This window comes from Lissotriton vulgaris, assembly GCF_964263255.1.
Source record: "Lissotriton vulgaris chromosome 8 unlocalized genomic scaffold, aLisVul1.2 SUPER_8_unloc_1, whole genome shotgun sequence".
NCBI lineage: Eukaryota > Metazoa > Chordata > Amphibia > Caudata > Salamandridae > Lissotriton > Lissotriton vulgaris.
The window spans coordinates 3,192,145-3,214,602 of NW_028240615.1; the positions used below are offsets into that span (position 1 = coordinate 3,192,145).

Sequence of the window (22,458 nt, forward strand, 5' to 3'; positions counted from 1 at the left end):
TGAGATCAAAGGGCTAAGCACATGACAAGACTCTTAAGAAAAATACGTTAAGTTGCACAAGTTACAATGTTGCCCTAGGGGCGCAACAAGCCATATACTAAGTAAATAGAATAAGGAAGTTGATTAAAGGAATGGAGCTGTCCAGAGGCTGTAGGATCGCTGGGACTACACTATCCTAACTTTAGGTAAGTAATAGGAGGCCCACGGAACGCGTGTGCAGAGTGTGAACTCACAAGCGAGATGCGTAACGTCGTCTATGGACAGTACAGTTTAAGAAAAAGGTGAGTACGGACAATCCTGACTAGTTAGGACTAAAACGACTGTGGAACTGGACACTAGGAGAGTCAATCTACCCTTGAGCACCGAAATGCTTGTGTTACCTCACCCACGGGCTGCGGGTGCATAGGTGCGAAGTCGTGTCGGGTTCCGGCGTTGAAGTCTATGGAGCCTGAAAGAAAAGATGCTGCAGGCGACCAGGAGGAAGATGTACGGTGTGATCCAAGGGTGGATCAAAGGTGCTGAAGACCTGAAAGCAGAGGGGACAATGTTCAAAGTCACTAGCCAGTGACTGGAGTGGAACCAGGAAGGAACCAGAGGCTGTCGTCGCGATCAGGTGAAGAGTGGACGCTTGACTCTGCAGCCACGTGGACCAGGTGGTGTCTTTGACGACCAGGATGGAGGCACGAGCTGTCCCACGCAGGCTCTCGGTGTCGGATCCAGATTTGGAGTCAACAGGCCTTGGCAAAGGCAACCCACGCGGTGAGCGGAAAAGACGTCTGGTGCGGACCAGGAGGGTCCGGGATGCCTCTCTTTTGGAAGGAAGCAAGGGCCAGTCTGGAGCAACCAGACCAGCGGTGTTGATGTCTTGGATCGTCATCTAGGAGGCCACTAGCCAGCCGGCAAGTGACCAGACAACGCGTCGAGCAGCAAACAGGCAGAAGGGCCCCACGCAGATCTCGTGGATGCTGGAGGGCTGGTCTTCGGTGCAGGAGCTGCTCGGGGCTGGGGCTTCTCAGTCCCCAAAGCACTTGGTCGAGGATACCTCAGAAGTCGTGCTGGAAGCGAAGTGCAGTTTCTCCAAGATGGCCGGTCCCACGTGTCTCGTCGCACCCACGGATCTCAGCTGTGCTGCAGATGTAGGTAGAGGTCGGAGAGGTCTGGGAATCCGGGTCTCGTCGGGCTCTGAAGTCTGTATCCTCGAGGGAAGACGACAAAGTGAAGCCGCTGGACGCTGATGGTGCCAGCTTGTGCAGGGTGGACACTCCTTGCCCACAAGGGAGATTTCTTCAGTCTTCTGTGTAGAAAGTCGAAGTCCAGAGTTTCTTCTTGCAGAATTTCAGTTCAGGATTAATCTGATTTGGAATGGGACCAGCTCCTGCCTTGATCCTGCTAAAGGGGGCTGTACTATCACTAGGTCCCTCCTATGGGTGGGACCAGGAAGAGGGGTGGTTACACCCCCTATCCTTTGTCCGGTGTCCCGCCAGAGCTGGGGCTCGAGTGCCCCAGCAACTGGTTTGAACCGGTGTATGCACAGGGCACCTTGTGTACCCCAGGCATGTCTCATTCCTTTCAGCCCGGTCCTACCCAATACACAAAATCCTGTCCGGGGTGGTGCTAGCACCTCCCAAGGCAGGAAACCCTTTGTCCAAGCCTCCCTCGCTGGAAGGACTCCCAGCAGCAGGAGGTCAGACTTGTGTCTGTGGTGGCAGCATCCATTTTGTGATGCTGAGGCTCGAGTTAACTTTAACCGGGGTTCACAGTTAGGTACATGTCGTGTCCCTCTTGAAAGGTGGAATGCTACCCCCGTCGCCAGAATTGGGGAGGGGGTAGTATTCCAATTCGTATGACACCTTACTCGACATGTTTTGATAATGATCTGCCCAAGTTCGCAATAACCGCGAGGTTATAATGCACTTAAGAGTATATGGTATAAGGTTATCATGGAAACAGCTAAAGGACTTGGTTCCGAAAGCTGTAGACGGGCTCAGCTCATGCCAGAGCACTATCTCACATAATTCCAAGCACTCTGCTTCCAGGATTGTTAAGGCCTGCCATAGGAGTGACTTATAGGAGTATATGTGTCCATTTTAGGTTTAGATATAGGTATACTATATCTAAAGCAAAGGGTGACTACACCACCTTGCCCCAGCTGATTGATCAGCCAGTTGTGTCAGATTTGGATGGCCAGCCAGGGGTGGCACAATACATGCTGCAGCCCCTGGTAGGCCTTGGGTTCACTTATGCCCTGGGTGCCTATGGTACACTGTACAAGGACTTACAAGAGTGACCCAATACCAATTGGTAAATGCACCTAAGGTACATGGATGTCAATTTAGAGAGAGAACAGCTAGGCTGTGGGTCTGATTAGCAGGCCCACAGCCAGGGAAAGTCGTAAACCAGTGAAGCAAAAAAGCAAAAAATCTGGGGTGACCATAGGATTGCAGACCCTACTCTCCTACAGACCCTATGCCAGGAGGCTCTGCGCCTCTGGCAGTGGCTGGAACATCTGGGCGTGACCATGGTGGTTCAACACCTGGCAGGTTCCCTGAACGCCAGGGCAGACGAACTCAGCCGACCGTGCATGATGGATCACGAATGGCGTCTGAACTCCGACTTGGTGCAAGGCCTCTTTCAGCAGTGGGGAGAGCCTTGGTTAGATCTATTCACCACAGAAGAGAACGCGCAATGTCATCAGTTCTGCGCGTTGGAATTTTCAAGGCGGCACTCGCTCGGAGACGCTCTTCGTTGCAAGTGGAGCTGCGGTCTGTTGTATGCCTTTCCGCCTATACCACTTCAGTGCTGAAGAAGATCAGACGCGACTGGGCCCAAGTCATCCTTGTGGCTCCGGACTGGGCATGAAGATACTGGTATCCCGAGCTACTCAGCATGTCTTTCGATCCCCTGATTCATCTGCCACTTCAGGAGGACCTTCTGTCACAGCAGCAGGGGACGGTCCTCCACCCGTACCTGTCCAGTCTCCACCTATATGCGTGGAGATTGAGCGGCGGCAGTTGAGGCCATTTGACTTGCCTCCTGAAGTCTGTAATGTGATTCTGGCAGCCAAGGGTCCCTCCACAAAATCAGTATACGCCTGCAGGTGGAACAAATTGGTTGGCATGGTGCACAGCAAAGGCTGTGGATCCCCTTTCTGCCCCTCTTTCAGAGGTTCTCCTCTTTCTTCTTTCTCTTGCCCAGCAGGGCTCTGCTCTGGGCACTCTAAAGGGCAACCTCTCTGCCATTTCCGCCTTCTTAAGGCTGCCTGATCAGCCCTCTTTGTTCAAGTCCCCAGTTGTAAATAGGTTTTTGAAGGGCATCACTTATATGTTCCCTCCTGTTCCTTTCGTGATGCCTCAGTGGGACTTGAACCTTGTTCTGACTTATCTGATATTCGCTCCCTTCGAGCCACTTCTTAACTGTCCTCTTCGTCTCCTTACACTTAAGACTGCATTCCTGGCTGCCATCACCTCTTGCTAGGAGAGTGAGTGAGCTCCAGGCTCTTCCTTCTCAACCTCCTTTCCTTTCTGTCCATCCGGCCAAAGTTGTGTTGCGGACGCGACCCTCTTTCCTGCCCAAGGTAGTCGCAGCCTTCCACTAAGGGCAGTCCATCACCTTGCCCACCTTCTTTAGGCCTCTGGATCCCTCGAAAGAGGATGAGAAGCTCCACCGTCTGGACCCAAAACGTGCGCACTCATTCTATCTGGATCGCACTCGCCAGTTCCGGGTGGATGACCAACTCTTTGTTGGTTACATGGGCGCTAAGAAGGGACGGGCGGTGCACAAACGGACCATTTTCCGATGGGTCGTCTTGTGCATCAAGGCTTGTTACTCTCTGGCTAGAAAGGAACCACCTGTGGGGCTACGTGCCCATTCCACTCAGGCACAGCGGCTACTACTGCCCTGGGTCGGGGAGTCCCCTTGCAGGACATCTGTCAGGCACCTACGTTGGCCTCTCTGCACACGTTCGCAAGACACTACTGCCTTGACAGCCAAGTCCGGAGAGATGGCTTTTTCGGCTGTTCTGTTCTCCAGGACTTTCTGGTGTGATCATTGGTTCGCAGACCTACCACCGGGGTTGGTATTGCTGGGGTATCTATTCTAAGGTAAGGAATCTAATACTAACCTGTTTCTTTCAGATGCACAAGTTACTTACCTTTGGTAACGATATATCTGTAAGAAACAGTAGTTGTATTAGATTCCTTACCGCCCCACCCATCCTCCCAGTTCTGCGAACCGATATCTAGGGTTAAGGTCATCCTCTTTCAGGGCCCTAGTTTCCATGGCACCAGTGTGGGTTTTTATCATGGCTCTGCGTTTCTGACACGAAAAGGCTGTGTATAAGAACTGACGTCAGCACGTGAGGGCGGCGTCTAAGTTCTCCGACGTCATCCCGGCGCTGACGACGGACGCGGAGCCGCAGACGACGCCTACCGACGCGCAGGGGTACTGCTACGCAACATTTTCGGGATCCAGTCTGACACCTGGGGATATTCTAAGGTAAGGAATCTAATACTAACTTCTGTTTCTTACAGATATATTGTTACCGCAGGTAAGTAACTTGTGCGTATAGCTCCTCTTCCTTGCATGGGAAGTTATGAAGGGTCCTGCGGAGTCTTCTTAGGTTTCTTCTCTTCTGTCCCTCTGGGGACTCGTTCTAGGAGCCGTACTACGGGCCTTCTATTTCGTCCCGTTCATCCTACTTTTGTAGGATGTCCCCTCTGGGGAGACCCACTATGTTGTTTTTTTCCTGGGGTTGTGCGTTCTCGTCTACGGTTGATCCGTAGCTCTCTCATGCCTCTAAAGGAGGCACACTTCCCCATAGTGTTGTTGGGATTCTGCCTCGCCTGGCTCTCCCCGGCGTGTTCTTTCAGCTTCCGCTGTGTTTTTTCTGCCTGCCTGGCCTGCCTTAGATGTAGCCACGTGTCCTTTGGGGGGCATGTTGCTCTGTTCCGTCGGAACAGTTTCTTCAGTGTTCGACATGTGAGTGCACACAGTATATGTTCGCTTACACAGGGTGCTGGCAGTGTTCCTTGCGCCCCTGTCTTGGCGGCTTTCTTTTCTGGTGGTTTGTCGCTCACTTCTTGGTGTGGGGAATTGCTTACATCTTCTACTTACATATGCACTTCCTTGTCTGGGACTTCAATCCCCTTTCGCTTATCGCCGCACAACGGTTTAGGTACTTCCACTCCTAGCCTCTGCTGCTGTTTTAGGACTCACTGTGGCCTTGTGCCTGAGGTCTATGCCTCTTATTCCAAAGGTTCTGTGTTCCCCTCCAGGTGTTTCACTGGTTGTGTGTCTTCCTCATGACTAATGGGACGTTTGCCTTATTTTCTGTATGTTTATGGAGCTAGTGTTCTTCAGGATACTCATGGTCATTATACAGTGTCTGTATCGGGCTATATACATTTTACTGACAGACCTATGTCTGTGTATTTCTCACTCCTTCCTCGTGAGTGTAGTGGTTAATGTCCCCGCCTGTCTCCCAGAAGACCAAGGTTCCTTTCCCGTCAGGGGGAGGGGGGATGCTGTCGCCATTTAGGTGTCCTTGACATTGTCTTTCACAATTTGTTCATATATATATACATATATATATGTCTTCATCTGCATGTATATATGTCATGCGATAGGTTTTTCCTTGCCCTAGTATCGGGGACTTTTATCCCAGATTCTCACTCTCTCTCTCTCTCTCTCTCTCTCTCTCTCTCTCTCTCTCTCTCTCTCTCTCTCTCTCTCTCTCTCCTTCTCTCTCTCTCTCTCTCCTTCTCTCTCTCTCTCTCTCCTTCTCTCTCTCTCTCTCTCTCCCTCTCTCTCTCTCCTTCTCTCTCTCTCTCTCTCCTTCTCTCTCTCTCTCTCTCTCTCTCTCTCTCTCTCTCTCTCTCTCTCTCTCTCTCTCCCCCCCCTCTCTTTCATGTGGGAGCAAGCTCTCTCTGTGACCCTGGCTTTGCCGGTTTCCCTTCACTATTTGTACCTCTGGGCTGGTTGACCACCTGATGATGCGCCTGCCTCTCTTTGCCACGCATGTGTGCTGTTGATGCTCCACTTCCTTGGGCTTTTTCATAGGTGTGTTGTGATTCTCATGGTACACACTGTTACCTTGTGCGTATCCTGTTATCCACATAGCTGTATCTCCTGGTAGTCATGGTTCTGTATATCTCTGCATGGTGATGTCTGTCCTCTCACCTTTCATGTTTTTGGCATCCACTGTGGTGTATGTTCCATTGGCATCCTCCGATACTGTCTTGCTGTCTTGTCCCTTTTCGGGGACTGTGTTTCTTGCAGATCCATGGGATCAGTTTCACTTCTTTTGAGGAAATTATATAGTTTCTTCTGTTATGCAACAACCTTTCTGGTTCTGTTACCTTCGTTCCTGTCTGGACAAGGGAGGTTTCGTACCCGTCCTCTGACGACTTGTGGTGTATTTGCCTCCCCTTGTTCTTGCTCCTTTTTGGAGTTTCATAGGTCTGGTGTCAGGTCAGGCTGGCATTGCTGTTCCCACTGTGTTTAGTCAATGACGGATCAGTTCTTTTTGGAACTTGGTGGCTTTTCAGTCGCAGACCCTACTCCAATGGGGTATGGCTTTGGTATCTATTCTAAGTTAAGGACTCTTCGGCTAGATTTCTCTATCGGTTGAACGTGTTACTTACCTTCGGTAACGATGTATCTGGTAGAGACAGTCTAGCCGCAGATTCCTTAATGCCCACCCATCCTCCCGGCTCTGCGAGGACCTTTGTAGGTGGGTTTTACCCACTACTCTCCTTCCAGGTGGCTTTTGTCTTCCCGGGGGGTGGCGCCTCTCACCCCCCCTCCTGGGCACGATGGCTCATTAGGTTTATCTATTATTTCTCCACCCATATTTGGGTGATAGGTTCATATATCCTTCTATGCTTCTACACCCTTGTTCTTCCAGTGTGGGGCTTACTGCTGTTCTTCCCTTCCTCCCTCCTTCCCCTGTCTTCTCTCCATTACTTGATTCTGTTGCAGTCACTTGAATCGAGGTCTCTTGACTGTGACTCAGTCAATGGGTCTCTTGTAGGGAGAATGGTTGCACATTCTCTGTTGTTGCTGACCTGTGGTTGATTACTGTGAGTCATATAGCTTCGGTCTTGTTACCCTTCACGGTTACATCCTGTGGTTGCAGACTTCCTGTCGTTTGCCATGACAGTCGTTTCCAACGCCGTGTTGCCTTATGGGAGGGCACAGTTTTCACTTTTGCAAGACTGTTTCTAGGAGCAGGTTCTTTGCTCTTTCCCTTCACTTACTTTCAATATAGAGTGCTCTTTCACTGTCATTTTTGGTGATGTTTCTCATCATTCTATTCTCTGTCGTTTTAATGATTTATTTATTTATTTATTTTTTGGTGTAAAACTTTTATTGACAGTCATCATCCAAGTAACAACAGTGCATATATACAATAAGCATGATGCAAGATAAGTGAGTAGCACATACTTTTACACAGCTATTCAGCCGACAACCTTCCGGTCCGGCAGCACATGGTGAGGATGATATCGCAAATCTTTCAGGATACAGTTTTCGGAGTCATGAAGTTTTACTTTTTAAGTTCATTTTTATGTTGTTCCTTTTTATAAAAGTAAAAATTAAACCAAACGTAATGGCTCATTCGTAATAAATAGATATGAAACAGTATGGAAAAAGAGTTGCTAGTAGAACATGCCGACCCCCAACCCCCAGGCCATCCCCCCCATCCCCACGTACACTGTGAGCTGAAGTGTCAATGATAAAATCATATTTCTAATCCCACCCCGTGGTATCCTACAGGTTAAGCACTTATTTCCTCCTCATCATCTGAGTCTTCGTCTTCATCTTCCTGCAGCGGTTCGCACAGATCCCCTCTGTACCTATTCCACGCCTCCCACACCTTATTCCATTTCTTTGGGTTCGCTCTGAGTTTATAAACAGTTCTTTCAGTCAGCATCAATTTATCCATGGTCTTGCACCACAGTGCCAAAGTAGGTAACTCCGCCACCCCCCATCTCTGCGCCACATCGCGCTTTGCCACCATTGTACCAATTGTGACCCATTGCTGTTGTCGGAGGTTAAGATCAGTGCCTTCCCATATATTCAGGAGACAGAGGCGCGGTTCAGGCAGAAGGGAGGTATCAAGGGCCTGTGAGATAGTGCGCATGACCTGCTGCCAATATCTGGCGATGAAAGGGCATCCCCAGAGCGTATGTAACAATGTGCTGTCCTCCCCACACCCCCTGAGACAGTGAGGGGAATCAGCTCTGTGCATTTTGTGTAAGGTAGTCCTTGTATAGTACACTCTGTGCAGCACTTTTAACTGTATGAGTCTAAACCTGGCCGACACCCCAGCCTCCCTCGGGGACGCCATAGCAGCATTCCAGTCCGTCTCATCCATAGCTCCCAACTCATCCTCCCACTTTTCTCGTAATTTCTGTAGGGGGTCTGGAAGATTGTTCAAGAGTTTGCGGTATGTGAGTGAGGTGGCCCGTGATTGTAAAAAATCTGTAAGAAGCCGGTCTTCCAGGTGCGAGGACTCCGGGACCGTAGTACCTGGTTCCAACACCGCCAGAAGAGCGTGTCTGATTTGGATATATCTGTATGTTTCATTGGGGCCTAGGGCATATTGCTGCCGAAGCTGCTCGAAGGGGATCACCCCTGCGGATGACCAGAGATCCCCCACCGTAGAAATGTCTATATTGTCCCACTGGGTGAACCCCTTACTGGTCCTAAGGCAGCCTAGTTTCTTGGTATCCCAAAGCGGGGTAAGCTTCGTGATGATTCCCTTCCACTGTAGCCTGGTGAGCGCCTTGTACCATAGGGTGACTGTATGTTTAGTAGGGCCAATCAAGTCCTTGAGGAGGCATGGGTTGTATAGGGGGGCCAGAAGACATTGTGTTCCCAGTTGGGCCCTGTCAGCCAGATATGCCGGGTCATTGTGCGATGCATGGAGCCACTGGTTGAGTACCTTAAGTTGAGACGCCCAGTAGTAAAGCTGTACGTTCGGTAATGCTATCCCTCCATCGTACCAACCACGGTTAAGCTTGAGGTGAGCTATTCTCGGAGGACGCTCACCCCATAACAAGGTGGTGATAATTGCGGTGACTCTCCGAAAGTAGGAGGGCGGGACTGCATCTGGGGTATTCTCCAAAACGTACAGGAGGCGCGGAAGCGCCATCATTTTAAACAGGGCAGCGCGGCCCAGGAGCGTGAGCGGCAGGGATGACCAATGTCGTGCGTCTGCTTTTAGGCGGAGGAGGGGAGGCGCCAGGTTCCGGTCGTAAAATACGGCCGGATCGTTGGTGACATGGATGCCTAAGTACTTGAAGGAGACATCGGTTAACACCAAGGGACAGTGATCGGGGAGGACTGGCCAGGGGCCCTTCAGAACATAAAGGACCGATTTCGCCCAGTTGATCGTATAGCCAGAGGCCGAGCCATGTTTGTCACAGAGTGCCAATAATATCGGAACAGTCGACTCGGGGGCAGACAAGTAGACTAACATATCATCGGCATATAATGATATTCTATCTTCCCAGTCCTCCGTCCATTTAATACCCTTCAGTAGGGGTGTCTTCCTGATAACAATCGCGAGAGGCTCAAGGACCAATGCGAACAATAATGGGGATAAGGGGCAGCCCTGGCGGGTCCCACGAGCTAGAGAAATCGCTCGCGAGATGTGGCCATTGGCCGCCACGTGGGCCACTGGGTCCGTGTAGAGCAGGCGGACCCATGATAGAAACTTCGGTCCGAAGCCCATCCGAGTCAGAACTGCGAACAGGTATTGCCACTCCACCATGTCGAAAGCCATTCTGGCATCCAGTGACAAAATGGCCGCCGGTTCTGCCAGGGAGTGTGCTCGTGCCAGTGTGCCATGCACTCTACGGAGATTTAACGCCGTACTCCTGTGTGGCATAAAGCCGGATTGGTCAGGGTGGATAAGCTGGGAGAGGTATGGAGTCAGTCTATTAGCAATCAATTTTGCTAAGATCTTCGCCTCTGCATTGATGAGTGAGATCGGGCGATATGACGTGCAGTCCTCTGGGGATTTGCCAGGCTTAGGGATAGCCACTATCGTCGCTAAGCGTTGGTCCAAAGGCAGTGTTCCGGTCTCACGGCAGTTCTCAAACATGGCCAGCATAGGCGGGCCCAGTGTGTCTGACATCGTTTGAAACCATTCGATTGGTATCCCATTGGGGCCCAGTGCTCTGCCTGTGTGTAGTGCTCCCGTCGCCGTACGGAGTTCCTCTATCGTGAGGTCCGCTTCTAACTCGATCCTTGCCTCCGGTGTCAATGTCTCTAATTCTACATCTTGGAGTGCTAACTCTGCCTTCTCAGCCGTGACTATCGCTTCTGGGGTATACACCCCTTGGAAATGGTCTGCTAAGAGGTCAACAATTTTAGGAGGGAGCGTGTGACATATCCCTCCCTGGTCCCGCAACTGCAGAATGTGCCTGCCCCCGTCCCGTTTCTTGTCCAACCAGGCCAGTAATTTGTTGGCTTTGTCGCCCACATCATAAACTCTGCATGCAGTCGACTCTATATGCTCCAACACCCGTCGACGGAGAAAGTCGTCGTGTCTTTGTTGACTTAGAGTCAGCGCGTGTCGAGTGTCGTCCGACGGCGCGGTCATGTGCGTCACATTAGCCTGCTCCAGCTGCAGTCCCAGTTCTACCAGTTCTTGTTTTTGTTTACGTTTATGATCGGTTATGGTCGCGATTGCCTGGCCCCTCAATACCGTCTTGTATGCCTCCCATAGTATTGTCGGTGAGGACACCGATCCGGAGTTCTCCTGGAAATAGTGCTTAGTGGCGGTTTTGAGGGATTTTCTGACCGTAGGGATTTTAATATAACCGGGGTAGATGGGATAGAGTCGTCTGCGAGCCCTGTCCGAACAAGATAATGTAGCGATCAAGGGGGAGTGGTCTGATATACCTCGTGGCGCAATCTGTACATCGGCAAAAGTGAGTCTTCCACCCCCCAATGTGAGAAAATAATCAATGCGAGACAGGCAGTCATGGGTGGATGAATAGTATGAGTAGTGGCGGTCAGTAGGGTGAAGCTGTCTCCAGATGTCGACCAGACCCTGTGCCTCTAAAAAGTCCCTGAATTTCGTCGGGCCAGCGGGATGGGAGCGAGCCGGGAACCTATCCGTTTCAGTATTGGCCAGTGCATTGAAGTCTCCACCCACCAACAGGTCCCCCTCCGGAAGCTCCAAGAGGAATCTACCCAGGTCCGGGAGTGCCGATGAGTGTAGCGCTGGTGGGATGTATACAGACACCACATTAATGGGCACGCCCTCCCACTGCCCACAGACCGCCGCGAAACGGCCATGTTTGTCCGCTTTCGTGGAGTGATGTATAAAGCGTGACGTTCTTTTCACCCAGACACCCGTCCCCCGGGACCCTGAAGTAAAGTCCGAGTGTAATACCATGCGATACCCTCTCCTATCTAGAGCTTTAGTGGCAGCCCCCACTAAGTGCGTTTCCTGAAGGAGGGCGATATCACAGTTCAGTCTCTTAATACACTGTAAGACCAGCCCCCTCTTTACCTTATCACCTAACCCCCGGACATTCCATGACATCACTTGTAGCGGTGGCACAGCCCCCAACCCAGTGTCAGGCGTTACGGCAGTAGGTCGTGGGAGATCCGCCATTTTGTAATCGGGCGTTCAAGGTGGTGTCCCGTAGGGTATGACGGAGCCATAGTGATCAAGGAATGTCCCATCCCTATACAATTATTCACACGTTTGTGCCATGGCAATGTTAGAGGATCAGAGGCGACACACCCGGTGCCAGGAATACGGTCATGTGTAACCACTAGCAGTTTCAAAATGGTAAATAGAGCCGAACAATCCAAACAAGCAAACAAAGTTAACCCTCCCGTTCCCAACACCCCCACCCACCCTGCTTCCCTGCTACACGGACTCCAAACTGCCCGCCACCCCAATTTAGCAGAGTGCTTAAACCCACCCCATAAAAAACACACAGTTACTTACTCGTTGGGGGTGAGGAGCACTCCGGAATTAGCGACCCCTCGTACCCTCCACGGAGGCCCTCGGCCCAGTGTCCTTGGCGGTTCCAGCCACAGTCCCGAACATCAATGACACATAGATTTGTTCATGATTCCACCTCCTGATTTAGGTCAGCCTCGTCCCTTACCGGTGAGCTTCTGCCACTGTTCGTACCAGCGTCACCACCATCATTACGGTTAGGTTGTTGTGTACCATTCTTAGTCCGGCCAGGGCGGCGAGAGTGGGAGGTAGGACGCCAACCATCTAGCCAGTCTTGTGCAGTTCCAGGGTCGTCAAAAAACCACGTTCTATTCTCCGCCACCACCTGGAGCCTTGCTGGGAAGATCATGGAGTAAGGGAGTTCACGTTTTCTAAGTTCCTTTTTTATATCCAAGAATGTTTTTCGCCGCCTGGCCACCTCCGCCGTGTAATCCGGAAAAAATGCCACAGTTGAGTTAAGGATTTTCACCGGTGGTGAGATTTGTGCCGCCTGGAGAATGACGTCCCGGTCACGGTAGTTGAACAGTCTTGCTAGGATCGGCCTAGGCGAGGCCCCTGGTTTAGGTTGACCCCCCGGGACCCTGTGGGCGCGCTCCACGGAAAAGAAGGTCGACAGGCCTTTGGGTTGAAGATGAGTTTTAATGAGGTCCTCCACGTACAAATCCATCGCTCTCACACCTTCAGTCTCCGGAACGCCAAGAATGCGCACATTATTCCGCCTGGAACGTCCCTCCTGATCGTCGAGTTTGTCTTTAAGGAGCTTGTTTTCCGCCATGACCGCCTCCATGGCCGTCTGTAGTTCCGAGACATCCTCCACCAGCGACTTCGTAACAAGCTCTAGCGAGCCTACTTTTTCGGCCATCTTGTGGAAGTCCGCTCGGATTAGGGTGATCTCGGTCGAGATAGAGCCCACCGTCGTTTGGACCTGCGAGAGTGCCTTCATAACGTCGTCCAGCGTCGCTTTCTTCGTTCCCACAGGCTCGCCAGGTTTTACAGGAGGATTCTTCCCATCCGCCGGAGGGGAGGCGGTTCTATCGTTCGTGAAGCGGTCAATACGAGTCTGAGTTGTACCGCCTTTCACGCCTTTCCCAGCCATTGTTCGGTCGCGGAGAGAATACAGTTCGTCGGTTCGGTGGGATATCAAGAGGAATCACCTTCACAATGTAGTCCTCCGTTAAGGTGAAGAGAGCTTCCGTTACAATGAGGGAGACGCCCCGATGGTCCCCGCAGGGCAGGCTGCCGGGTAAAGTTCGGATAGTTGTCTTGACAATCTACGGCCACCCTTCCCATGAACCTCCGTTGGGTATAGCAAGCAGTTTGTTATTGGGTAGGGCCGTAACTGGGTATGGTCCTCCAGCACCGACCACTTCCTGTCTGCAGTAGCCGAGCGGGCTGCACTTCCGGTCGGCCTCAGTTGCCACTAGAATGCCCGGAGGTGGGCCTGTGTTCAGGACGGATCAGCACTCGACGATAACTCCGTCGTCCAATTCACGAATGTCGTCCGGGCACCTGCTACCAGTTCCGCCCGGTCTCGGGCGTTCAGTGCCGCCGTTGGAGGTAAGAATTAGTCACGGATTATCGTGCGGATAGATGGAGAGGCCGCTTCCCTGCCGGAGCTAGTCCTCTACGCTGCCGCCATGTTCGGCCGCCAGCCACGCCCCCTCGTTTTAATGATTTGTTATCTTTTTTGACACACTGTTCCCACACTCTTACAGTTTTCGTAGTGACTCAGCGTTGTGGCGTAGAAAAGTTTCACAGAAAAAAACTGACATCAGCGAGTCGGGTGGGACTTATATGGTTCCACTGTCGTCATGGCTGTGGACGACGTCGGCGGAGAAATGCTGCGCCGGTCTCCGGTGCGCAGAGGTACTGCTGAGAGAAAACATTCTCTGGATCCAGAGTGACGACTGGGGGGATATTCTAAGTTAAGGAATCTGAGGCTAGACTGTTTCTCTACAAGATACATCATTCCCGAAGGTAAGTAACTTGTTCTTTGTAGCCATCCAACTTTGTATATTGATAGGTTGATGACCCATTTCTTACTAATGAAAAAGAGAAACACTAAAGCAAGTTGTAGAAGTGGAAATGCAAGCTTGGGTATAAAATGCTGTTCTGTAGGCCTCCCGCTGGTCGTGATTGTTAAGATTGTCATAATGGGACATCACTATATTGAATATTGATATTGCATCATGTGATGCTATTTGATGTGATTTATCTTTGTGTCTATACATAACATTGTACCACATACATGTTTTATAGTACCTTTATCTGATGATATATTAATTGTCTCATTTAGAATATGCTTTTCAGTATATGGCCATGTATTAACCATTGGAAATGCAGAATCCTAGTGAAAAATATTCTATTCACAGTTTTTGTGTTAAGAGTTTGGTTACAGTTTTAAATCCTCATTTGTACTCTTTTCGAACACAGCAATACACTGTTTTCCATACGTGAAGAAGCGCATCCCAGTGATGTACCAGCACCACACCGATCTTAATCCAATTGAAGTGGCCATAGATGAAATGAGTAAGAAGGTAGCAGAGCTCCGACTTCTTTGCTCATCAGCCGACGTAGATATGATTAAACTGCAGCTAAAGCTCCAGGGTAGCGTCAGTGTGCAGGTGAGTGATGCCTTGCTGCAAATAACCAAGAGAAAGAATGCCTTAGCAGCCTATTAAATTCTGTGATGTGTATAGTTGAGAAAATGTCTCAAAAACAAGTTTGGAATCAATATTTTTCCCATTATTACCACAGATGTAGGATGCCTTGATTTTTCTACTTACCTCTGAAGAGGGGAATACTTTGCATAAATCAGCAAGCTAAATTAGATTGGTCCTGTATATTCAGGTTCGAGGATCCAATGCATACTTATTACCATTGTTAAAATGAAGACTGGGAAGTGGGTGTCGGTAATGTTAGGACATAACTTAGGTCTGAGGTGGTAGTGTGGATACTTACCCCATAGAAGGAGCAGAAATACTCTGGCAAAAGGGGAAAATTAGGTCCCCCAAAAAATTTGATTAGAACATGGAGGCTCAAGTTGGGATAGAAATGTGAAAAATAGGCTTTAGAGTTTAAGGTAGTTTACAGCAAATGTGTTCGAACATATTCAAGTATCTTGAGGGTCTTGGTGTCAAATGTAGGAATGTGCACATGAAGGGGAAGGACTGTATGCTGAAGTTGGAGTTGGGTTAGCCAGCTTTAGGGATGCCTTCTTCCCTGCCACACTTATTTGTCACACTCCTACTGCAGACACTCTAGGTCACCCAGGCTGACTCCAAGTTAGTGTTAGTGTTTGGACCTGGTAGAGTTGAGTGATAAGCATTACACAAGGCATCTTATGAAACAATACAAATTCCTTACAGGGTTGGTGTTATTTGTGTGAACTGTACATACTTGTGTGAACTGTACATACTTGATCTTACAGGTCTAAGCCCTGAGTTAATTTTGTTTTTTTTAATTTTCAAAAACCTTTATTAACATTTGTGCACATACACATGGTTCGCGTCTACAACCATAGCATGGCCGGCAGCATGTTATTCCAATCACTGAGTTTCAATATGTGAGATATTATGAACAATAATTTAACACAACAAGCGGCCTACAACCACTTTGGGCCGGCTGCGTAGTGGGCTAGGTCCAGTTTATCCTATATAGCAGGTATGGCGAGGTCGGAACAACATGGATAAAGCAATATAGAGGGGTGGATTATATATTTAGCATGCAACACATATCCCACCCTCCTTGCTTAGTGCACTCATATATGTATGTCTCAAGCATATCCACAGTAATTGCATGTTTCCCAAACAGGCGAGAAGATGAGTTCAGTGTTACCAATAAGTAAAGTTTAGTGTCAGTGCATCTCACCAGGACCAGGGTGTCTCTCTAAGTGAGTCGCCAGCGTATTACACCTGCCCGGGACCGTATCGTCCCAGCTCTCATTAAATGTGTAGGCGTCCCTTCCTAATTAGGTCTCAGGAATGCTCTGTGAGTACTCCCTATTGCCCGGTGCAGGTCATACGAGAGGGGTGAAGTAAACCCCATAGTGGTCCTATTATGTGGGTCTAGCATGTATCAATCAGGACTAGTGATTATGTTTGGGTATGATCTCTCTCCAAGTACGACAGGGCGCTATCCGTCGACTGAGTCGCCGTCTGCCCAAGGTAGGTGTGCAGTGGGCCCCAGATATCTGCCGGTTTAGATGTCATCGATTGCATTTCCGAATATATCCCATACTGCTCCTGACAATGCACCATGTTCTGTATCCATTCCTTAAATTTGGGGGCGCGCCCTCTTCCCCATCTGCACGCCAGTCGTCTTTTAGCCAATAATAATGCCACATTGGTAAATTTCCAGCTACTCCTCGGGATTTTTGCCGTATATCCCAACAAAAACAGGAGAAGCTCCATCTCTATCGTGTCATCTATCATTAGTTCCAGCGCCTCGCGGACCTGCCCCCAGTATAGCTTCACCTGCGGACACTCCCATGCCAAATGCATGAAACCAGCGTCAGGATGCTTGCATCGTTCACAACAATCTGAGTCTGTGAGGTGAAACCGAAATTTTCGGGCCGTGTTGTAGTACATTCTATGTAAAAACTTATAGTGGATTATTTTAAAACGGCAACTGGACATCAAAGTCCCAGCAAGCCCGCAGCAGTACTCCCACTGTTCATCTGTCACCTCTCTGCCAAAGATCTTCAGCCCAGCGCACTCTGGCAGTACCCACAACTGCCGGCATATTGCCTCGTATGCTGCTGTATATACTAGACACCAAATGAGTGCCATCTGCGCTATTCAGGACCACATTAAGGGGAGCTATGCAAGGGGGTTCATTGGGGTAATCCGGGAGCACTGTTTTCAATCCTTCTCGTTGCCGAATATAATAAAACACCTCCAAGGGGCTAGGGGGGGTGTTCACCAAAGAACTGCTCCCGCGAGCGGAAGACTCCTCCTGGGAAGAGGTCGCCCCATATACCTATATTGAGGCGACGACACATATTGCGGAAGCCCACTTCTTGAAATAACGCTATCTGAGGGTGGTAGAAGATAGGCATTCGGGGTGCGTAAAGCATCTGTGCCCGCAGTCGCTGCCCTATTCTCCTCCAAGCCTCCACTGTGCACGTCACCGTGGTTGGCGGGGTATCCAGAGCACTAGCAGGACTGTATACAATACCATTTAAGGGCAACGGGTGAGCGATCCAATCCTCAACCGCTATCTGCGGCATAAAGCTAGTGGGTTTCATCCAGTGATACAAATAATGTGCCTGTGCGCTTAAATAATAAATCTCAAAGTCAGGTATATCAAAACCTCCCACATCATAAGGCTGTGCCATAACAGTCCATTTGAGTCGTGTCTTTCTACCCCCCCCCCATACCAACCGTATCAATTCGGACTTCAATGTCTTAAAAAAAAAGGACCCTGGATAGTATGGTATATTGAGAAAATAATAAAGCAATCGAGGCAAAACTACCATTTTAATCAATGAGACTCTGGCAGCCATCGATAACGGAAGTTTAATCCAACGTGAAACCGAGTCCGACAGTTTGGTAATGGCCGTTTCATAATTTAGCCGGAGTGTCTCATCCCTATCTCTGGATAGTTGGATTCCTAAGTATCGTAGGTCAGTGTGGCATCATTCCAATGGGTAATCCGGTGGAAATTCTGACACAGCAGCAGTTAATGGGAACAGCTATGACTTCCCCCAGTTTATTGTTACGCCAGACAGCCCACCAAAGGCGACAAACTCTCTCAATAGTGCATTTAGGTTATTTCGAGGGTCCTTGACAAACAGCGTAACATCTTCAGCGTATAGCGAAATCAAGAGCTGCCTCTGAAAACAACGAAAGGAGCTGTGTTTGTGTAATTGTCGGATACGGCAGGCCAACGGTTCTATCGCTATAGCGAACAAGAGAGAGGACAATGGGCATCCCTGGCGGGTGCCTCTAGTAATTGCGAAGGCCTCCGACAAGTGACCATTGGCTAACACCTTGGCCGTGGGAGCAGTGTATAATACACGTATCCACCTAACAAAGACCAATGGAAAGCCCATCTTATGCAGGACAGTAAACAGATATCGCCACTCCACAGAATCAAACGCCTTGGAAGCGCCCAGAAATATCGCAGCCAAGGGAAGTTCCGGGGCCACTGTTTGTATGAGTGAAAAGGCTGTTCGTAGGTTATGGGAGGTTGATCTCGTTGGAACAAACCCCGACTGATCGGGTAAGATAATGCTGGTCATGAGCAAGGAGAGTCTCGTAGCCAACACCTTGGCAAGTATCTTTGCATCACAGTTAAGTAACGACAAGGGTCGATAAGAGTCACACTGTGTTGGGTCTTTACTCGGCTTGAGGAGGGAGGTAATCACTACTTCTCTGATGGATCGGGGTAACACCCCAACCTCCAATGAGTCTTTAAACACTTCTTTTAACACTGGAGCCATTATATCAATATAGCATTTATAAAACTCAGCTGGGAGTCCGTCTAAGCCGGGCGCTTTCCCATTACTGAGGGACATTATGGCCTCCCGGATCTCATCCAATTAAAGCGGGCGCCGAGGAACATTCTATCAACGTCGCTCAGCCAGCAGAGCGCTAGTTCTCCAGTATTAGGGGTGTCTTTCATAGATTCACATGCCTGAATCATTCCCCGTCGTCGGAGTGGGAGTCCCACGGTACATAAAAAAGCAATAATATGCCATAATACATATAGCAAATATCATAAGTACCAAACCAGGAAGTAAAGTAGCACCAGCTACAGTAGAAAAAACCTTCACAATCGTGACTATACTAGTCATTATGTATTAGTCCAAACTGCAGCCAATCAGGCGACAGCACCCACCAGAATGTTCTCCCCAGAGGCTCAAGCTCTCAGATTTTCTACCGCACGTCGTGTGAAGGGAGTCTCCCTGAGCTTTGCTCAGTTTTTCTTCAAGTTTAGTTAGTTTCTTCAAGTTTTTCAGATGTCTACTTCTAGATCCCTGTTCAGGGCCTGTGATTTTTGTGGGAAGCTTAGGCTATTCAAAGAAGATCCCCACAAAAAAGTTTATATTGCCTTTATCCTGACCATAAGGCAAAAGAGTGCAAGATCTGCCAGACCTTCCCCCCTAAGACCATCAAGGACAGAGAAGGACGACTGCTGTTGTGGTTTAACAGACTCAAGGACAAGGAGGACCCTTTGTCTGAGGTAGGAAGCATTGCCTCTGGTTCTTCACTAATTTCTATTAAGAGGAAGGCTGAAACTGAAGTTTCATCTCCAAGGGCGAAGGTGACAAAGAAGGCCCAATCCTCTCTGGATTCTTCTGGGCCTAGTGTTTCAAAAAAGACTCTTCCACCTATTAAGATGGATAGTACGCCCTCTAAGAAGTCTGGGAAAACTTCAGTTCCCAAGAAATCTTCAAAGTCTGTGCCTCCTCAGTTGCCACCTTTGACAATTTCAACGTCAAAAAAGGATTGTGTTTCCTCTCATGTGGCCACGTCTACCACCTGCACGATGACTTTTTCATCACCTAAGCCAGCTCTAGTGATGTCTTCGGCCTCATCGCCTATGCTGGCTCATGTGCAGATCAGGCATATCTCGTCGTCGACTATAGTCCCGTCGACGACGGCTAAGGTACCGTCGACGAGCTCCTCGTTTACGAATCTAATGTCGACGGTTGGCTCCCCGTCGATGAAGAAAATTGTGCCGTCGACGATGCTCTCGTCGACGAAGCTCTCGCCGACGACGTTACCGTCGACGATGAAATCCTCGTCGACGATGAAATCCACGTCGACGAAGCTACCGGCGACGACCTCGACGAGGTCGTCGACGAAGATATCATCTAAAAAGTCGTCGTCGACGAAGATAGATCTATCGTCGACGATGGTACAGACGACGAGGCAAACAATTCAGCAGCAAAAAGCAGGTTCGTCGATGACAGAGGTGATCCCATCGACGCCACCACTGTCAAGCTGCACTACCTTACAAGTCTGGTCAGCACAGTCATCTGGGATACCGTTACCATCACCTGCAACTACAGCTACGCTGTTAAAGAAAAGAGCTACTAATGAGGCGATTCCTTCTACGCTGGTAGTGCCAGAGAAACTTTTGGATTCGGATGAGGAAGGATCCTATGAAGATGAAAACTTTGGAGCGGCCAGAAGTCCGTCTGATCTCCAAATTAAGGTTCAAGACGGTACGGAGGAAGATATGCATGAAACAGAGCCTTTATCACATGAAGACAGGCCTGCTCCCGGCATGCAAATGCCTGAGGAATTATTTCGCAATCTACAATACATGCTCAGCGACTACTATAGGCGTTTTCCACCTTCAGAGTCAGGTGACTCTCAGGTATCTACGCCAAGACCTAAAACAGCGACGCCGCTTTCAAAGCAGGCACAGCCAGTTGTTTCTGTGACGTTGGAGGAAGGACGTCCAACATTGTCTGCGTCACAAGTTACAGCTCCTCAAACAGAAGATGAAGAGTACTCAGATCATGAGGAGCAGGAAGAAGGAGAATTAGACAATAGGTCAGAATCGTCGGAGTATGAGGATTACAATGCAAACACGCCCTCTCCGGCGGAACCTACAACATCAGAGTCACCTCCTGTGGACATTGCCTCATTCCACAAGATCATTGATAGAGCAACAAGGAGGTTCATGATAACTATGGAGTCAAAACAAGAAGACTGCTTCTTGTATGACTTCAAGTCTTCGACCTAAAAACAGAGTTGGACCATTCCGATCATAGAGTTCATATGGAAGGAAGGACTGAAGATCATGTCCAAGCCAAATTCTTTGCCAGCAGTGCTCCCGAGAGTGGATAAAAAATATAGGACGCCAAATTCATCTCCAGCGTGCCTCATTGGACAAGCGTAAGCAGACTCTGTGGTAGCGCAGGCAGCGCAAAAGAGGTCTTCTAACCCAACATCTCAGGTCTCTGTTCCGCCAGATAAAGACGGGAGACGTCTAGATTCTATCGCGAAAAAAGTTTCTACAATTGCAGCTACAACTATTAGAGCCGCTAACTCTCTAGCCATATTAGGGAGATACGATAGGCAGATGTGGTCAGTCATCTCGCCGTATGTGGACAAACTTCCCGAGCCAGATCGGGCTGAAGCAAAGAAGATCCTTCAGGAATGAGAGTGCGTCTCGTCTGAGATGATTGAGGCTGCAGTGGACGTTGCTGCCACAGGTTTTCGTCAGCTAGCGGGTGCAGCTGTTCTCAGGAGGCAAGGATGGTTGAAGGCAACATCCTTTCGGCAGGAGGTCCAAACAAGGATTATAGATATGGCATATGATGGAGAGTATTTATTTGGAAAGCATGTTGACGATGCTCTGGAAGCCATCAAGAAAGATACTGAGACAGCATGTTCGCTGGGCACTTTACAATACAGGAAGTCTTCCTTTCGTGGAGCAAGAGGAAGAGGGAATTTCTCTAATAGAGGAGGCTATAACCAACAGCGCTCCTATGCTTCCGCCCAGGGAAACCAAAGATACCAGCCATATCGTCAACAGACTTACGAACAGAGAAAAGGAAATTTCTCTCAGTCTCGAGGAAAATCCAACTATCGCGGAAGAGACAATAAGAAGTGAGAAACGCATCCTGCCGCCACTTTGTCCCAACCCGAACCAAATTGGGGGAAAAATATCCCAAAATTACTTAAATTGGTCCAAGATTACCACAGACAAATGGGTTCTGGATGTGGTAGCCAGAGGTCACATTTTGGAATTCGTAAAAACTCCTCCAAACTTCCCCCCAGAGGACCACCTCCAGCACATCTCAAGGAGCTGTTTGCCCAGATCAACACTATGATTGGAAAAGGATGCCCGACACCACAGTGAGGCTGCAGAGCGCATCGCACTGTACAGTAGCAGTGAAGCGAATGATTTGGTGAATGCAGTGACTGCCCCAAGACAATGGATGGAGCTCTTTAACAGTGAGTGCACTTATTGACTTTCCACCATCGCCAACACTCGCACTGATGATGTACGAGCTACTACAAATGTTGTTTCCCCTTTGAACTATGAACGTAAGAAATGTAACTGTATGCCACGTGTGTCAATAAAACAGATTTAAAAAAAAAAAAAAAAAAATGATTGGAAAAGGATCAATAGAAAGAGTACCTCATCATCAGAAAGGAAAAGGCTTCTACTCAAGATTTTTCCTTATTCGCAAGAAGTCGGGGGAATGGCGACCCATCCTCGACCTGCGTGCCCTCAACAAATTCCTCAAAAAACTGTCATTCAGGATGCTGACACTTTAAGAAATCCTCCATTTTCTTTCGGCGGGAGAGTATATGGCAACACTCGACCTTCAGGATGCATACTTCCATGTTCCAATTTTTCCCAGGCATCTGAAGTTTCTAAGATTCAGAGTGGCTGGCAGGGATTTCCAGTTCAAAGTTCTTCCCTTTGGACTGCGCTCAGCCCCCAGAGTGTTCACGAAGATACTGGCCCAGGTGGCAGCCCACCTTCGGTTGCAGTCG

General features: G+C 49.3%; 1 protein-coding gene and 1 pseudogene across 9 annotated transcripts in view; both read left to right on the forward strand.

The window, feature by feature from the left end:
* DOCK9 (dedicator of cytokinesis 9) overlaps nucleotides 1–22,458 on the forward strand; it is a 1,255,128-nt gene that overhangs the window by 1,129,430 nt on the left and 103,240 nt on the right. For all 9 annotated transcript variants that reach the window (XM_086947866.1, XM_086947869.1, XM_086947867.1 and 6 more), the window contains one exon: nucleotides 14,423–14,613. In XM_086947866.1, coding sequence (XP_086803992.1) covers nucleotides 14,423–14,613 — 191 coding nt within the window. The remainder of the gene's footprint in view (nucleotides 1–14,422; nucleotides 14,614–22,458) is intronic.
* Nucleotides 19,853–21,565, forward strand: LOC147672956 (uncharacterized; annotated as a pseudogene).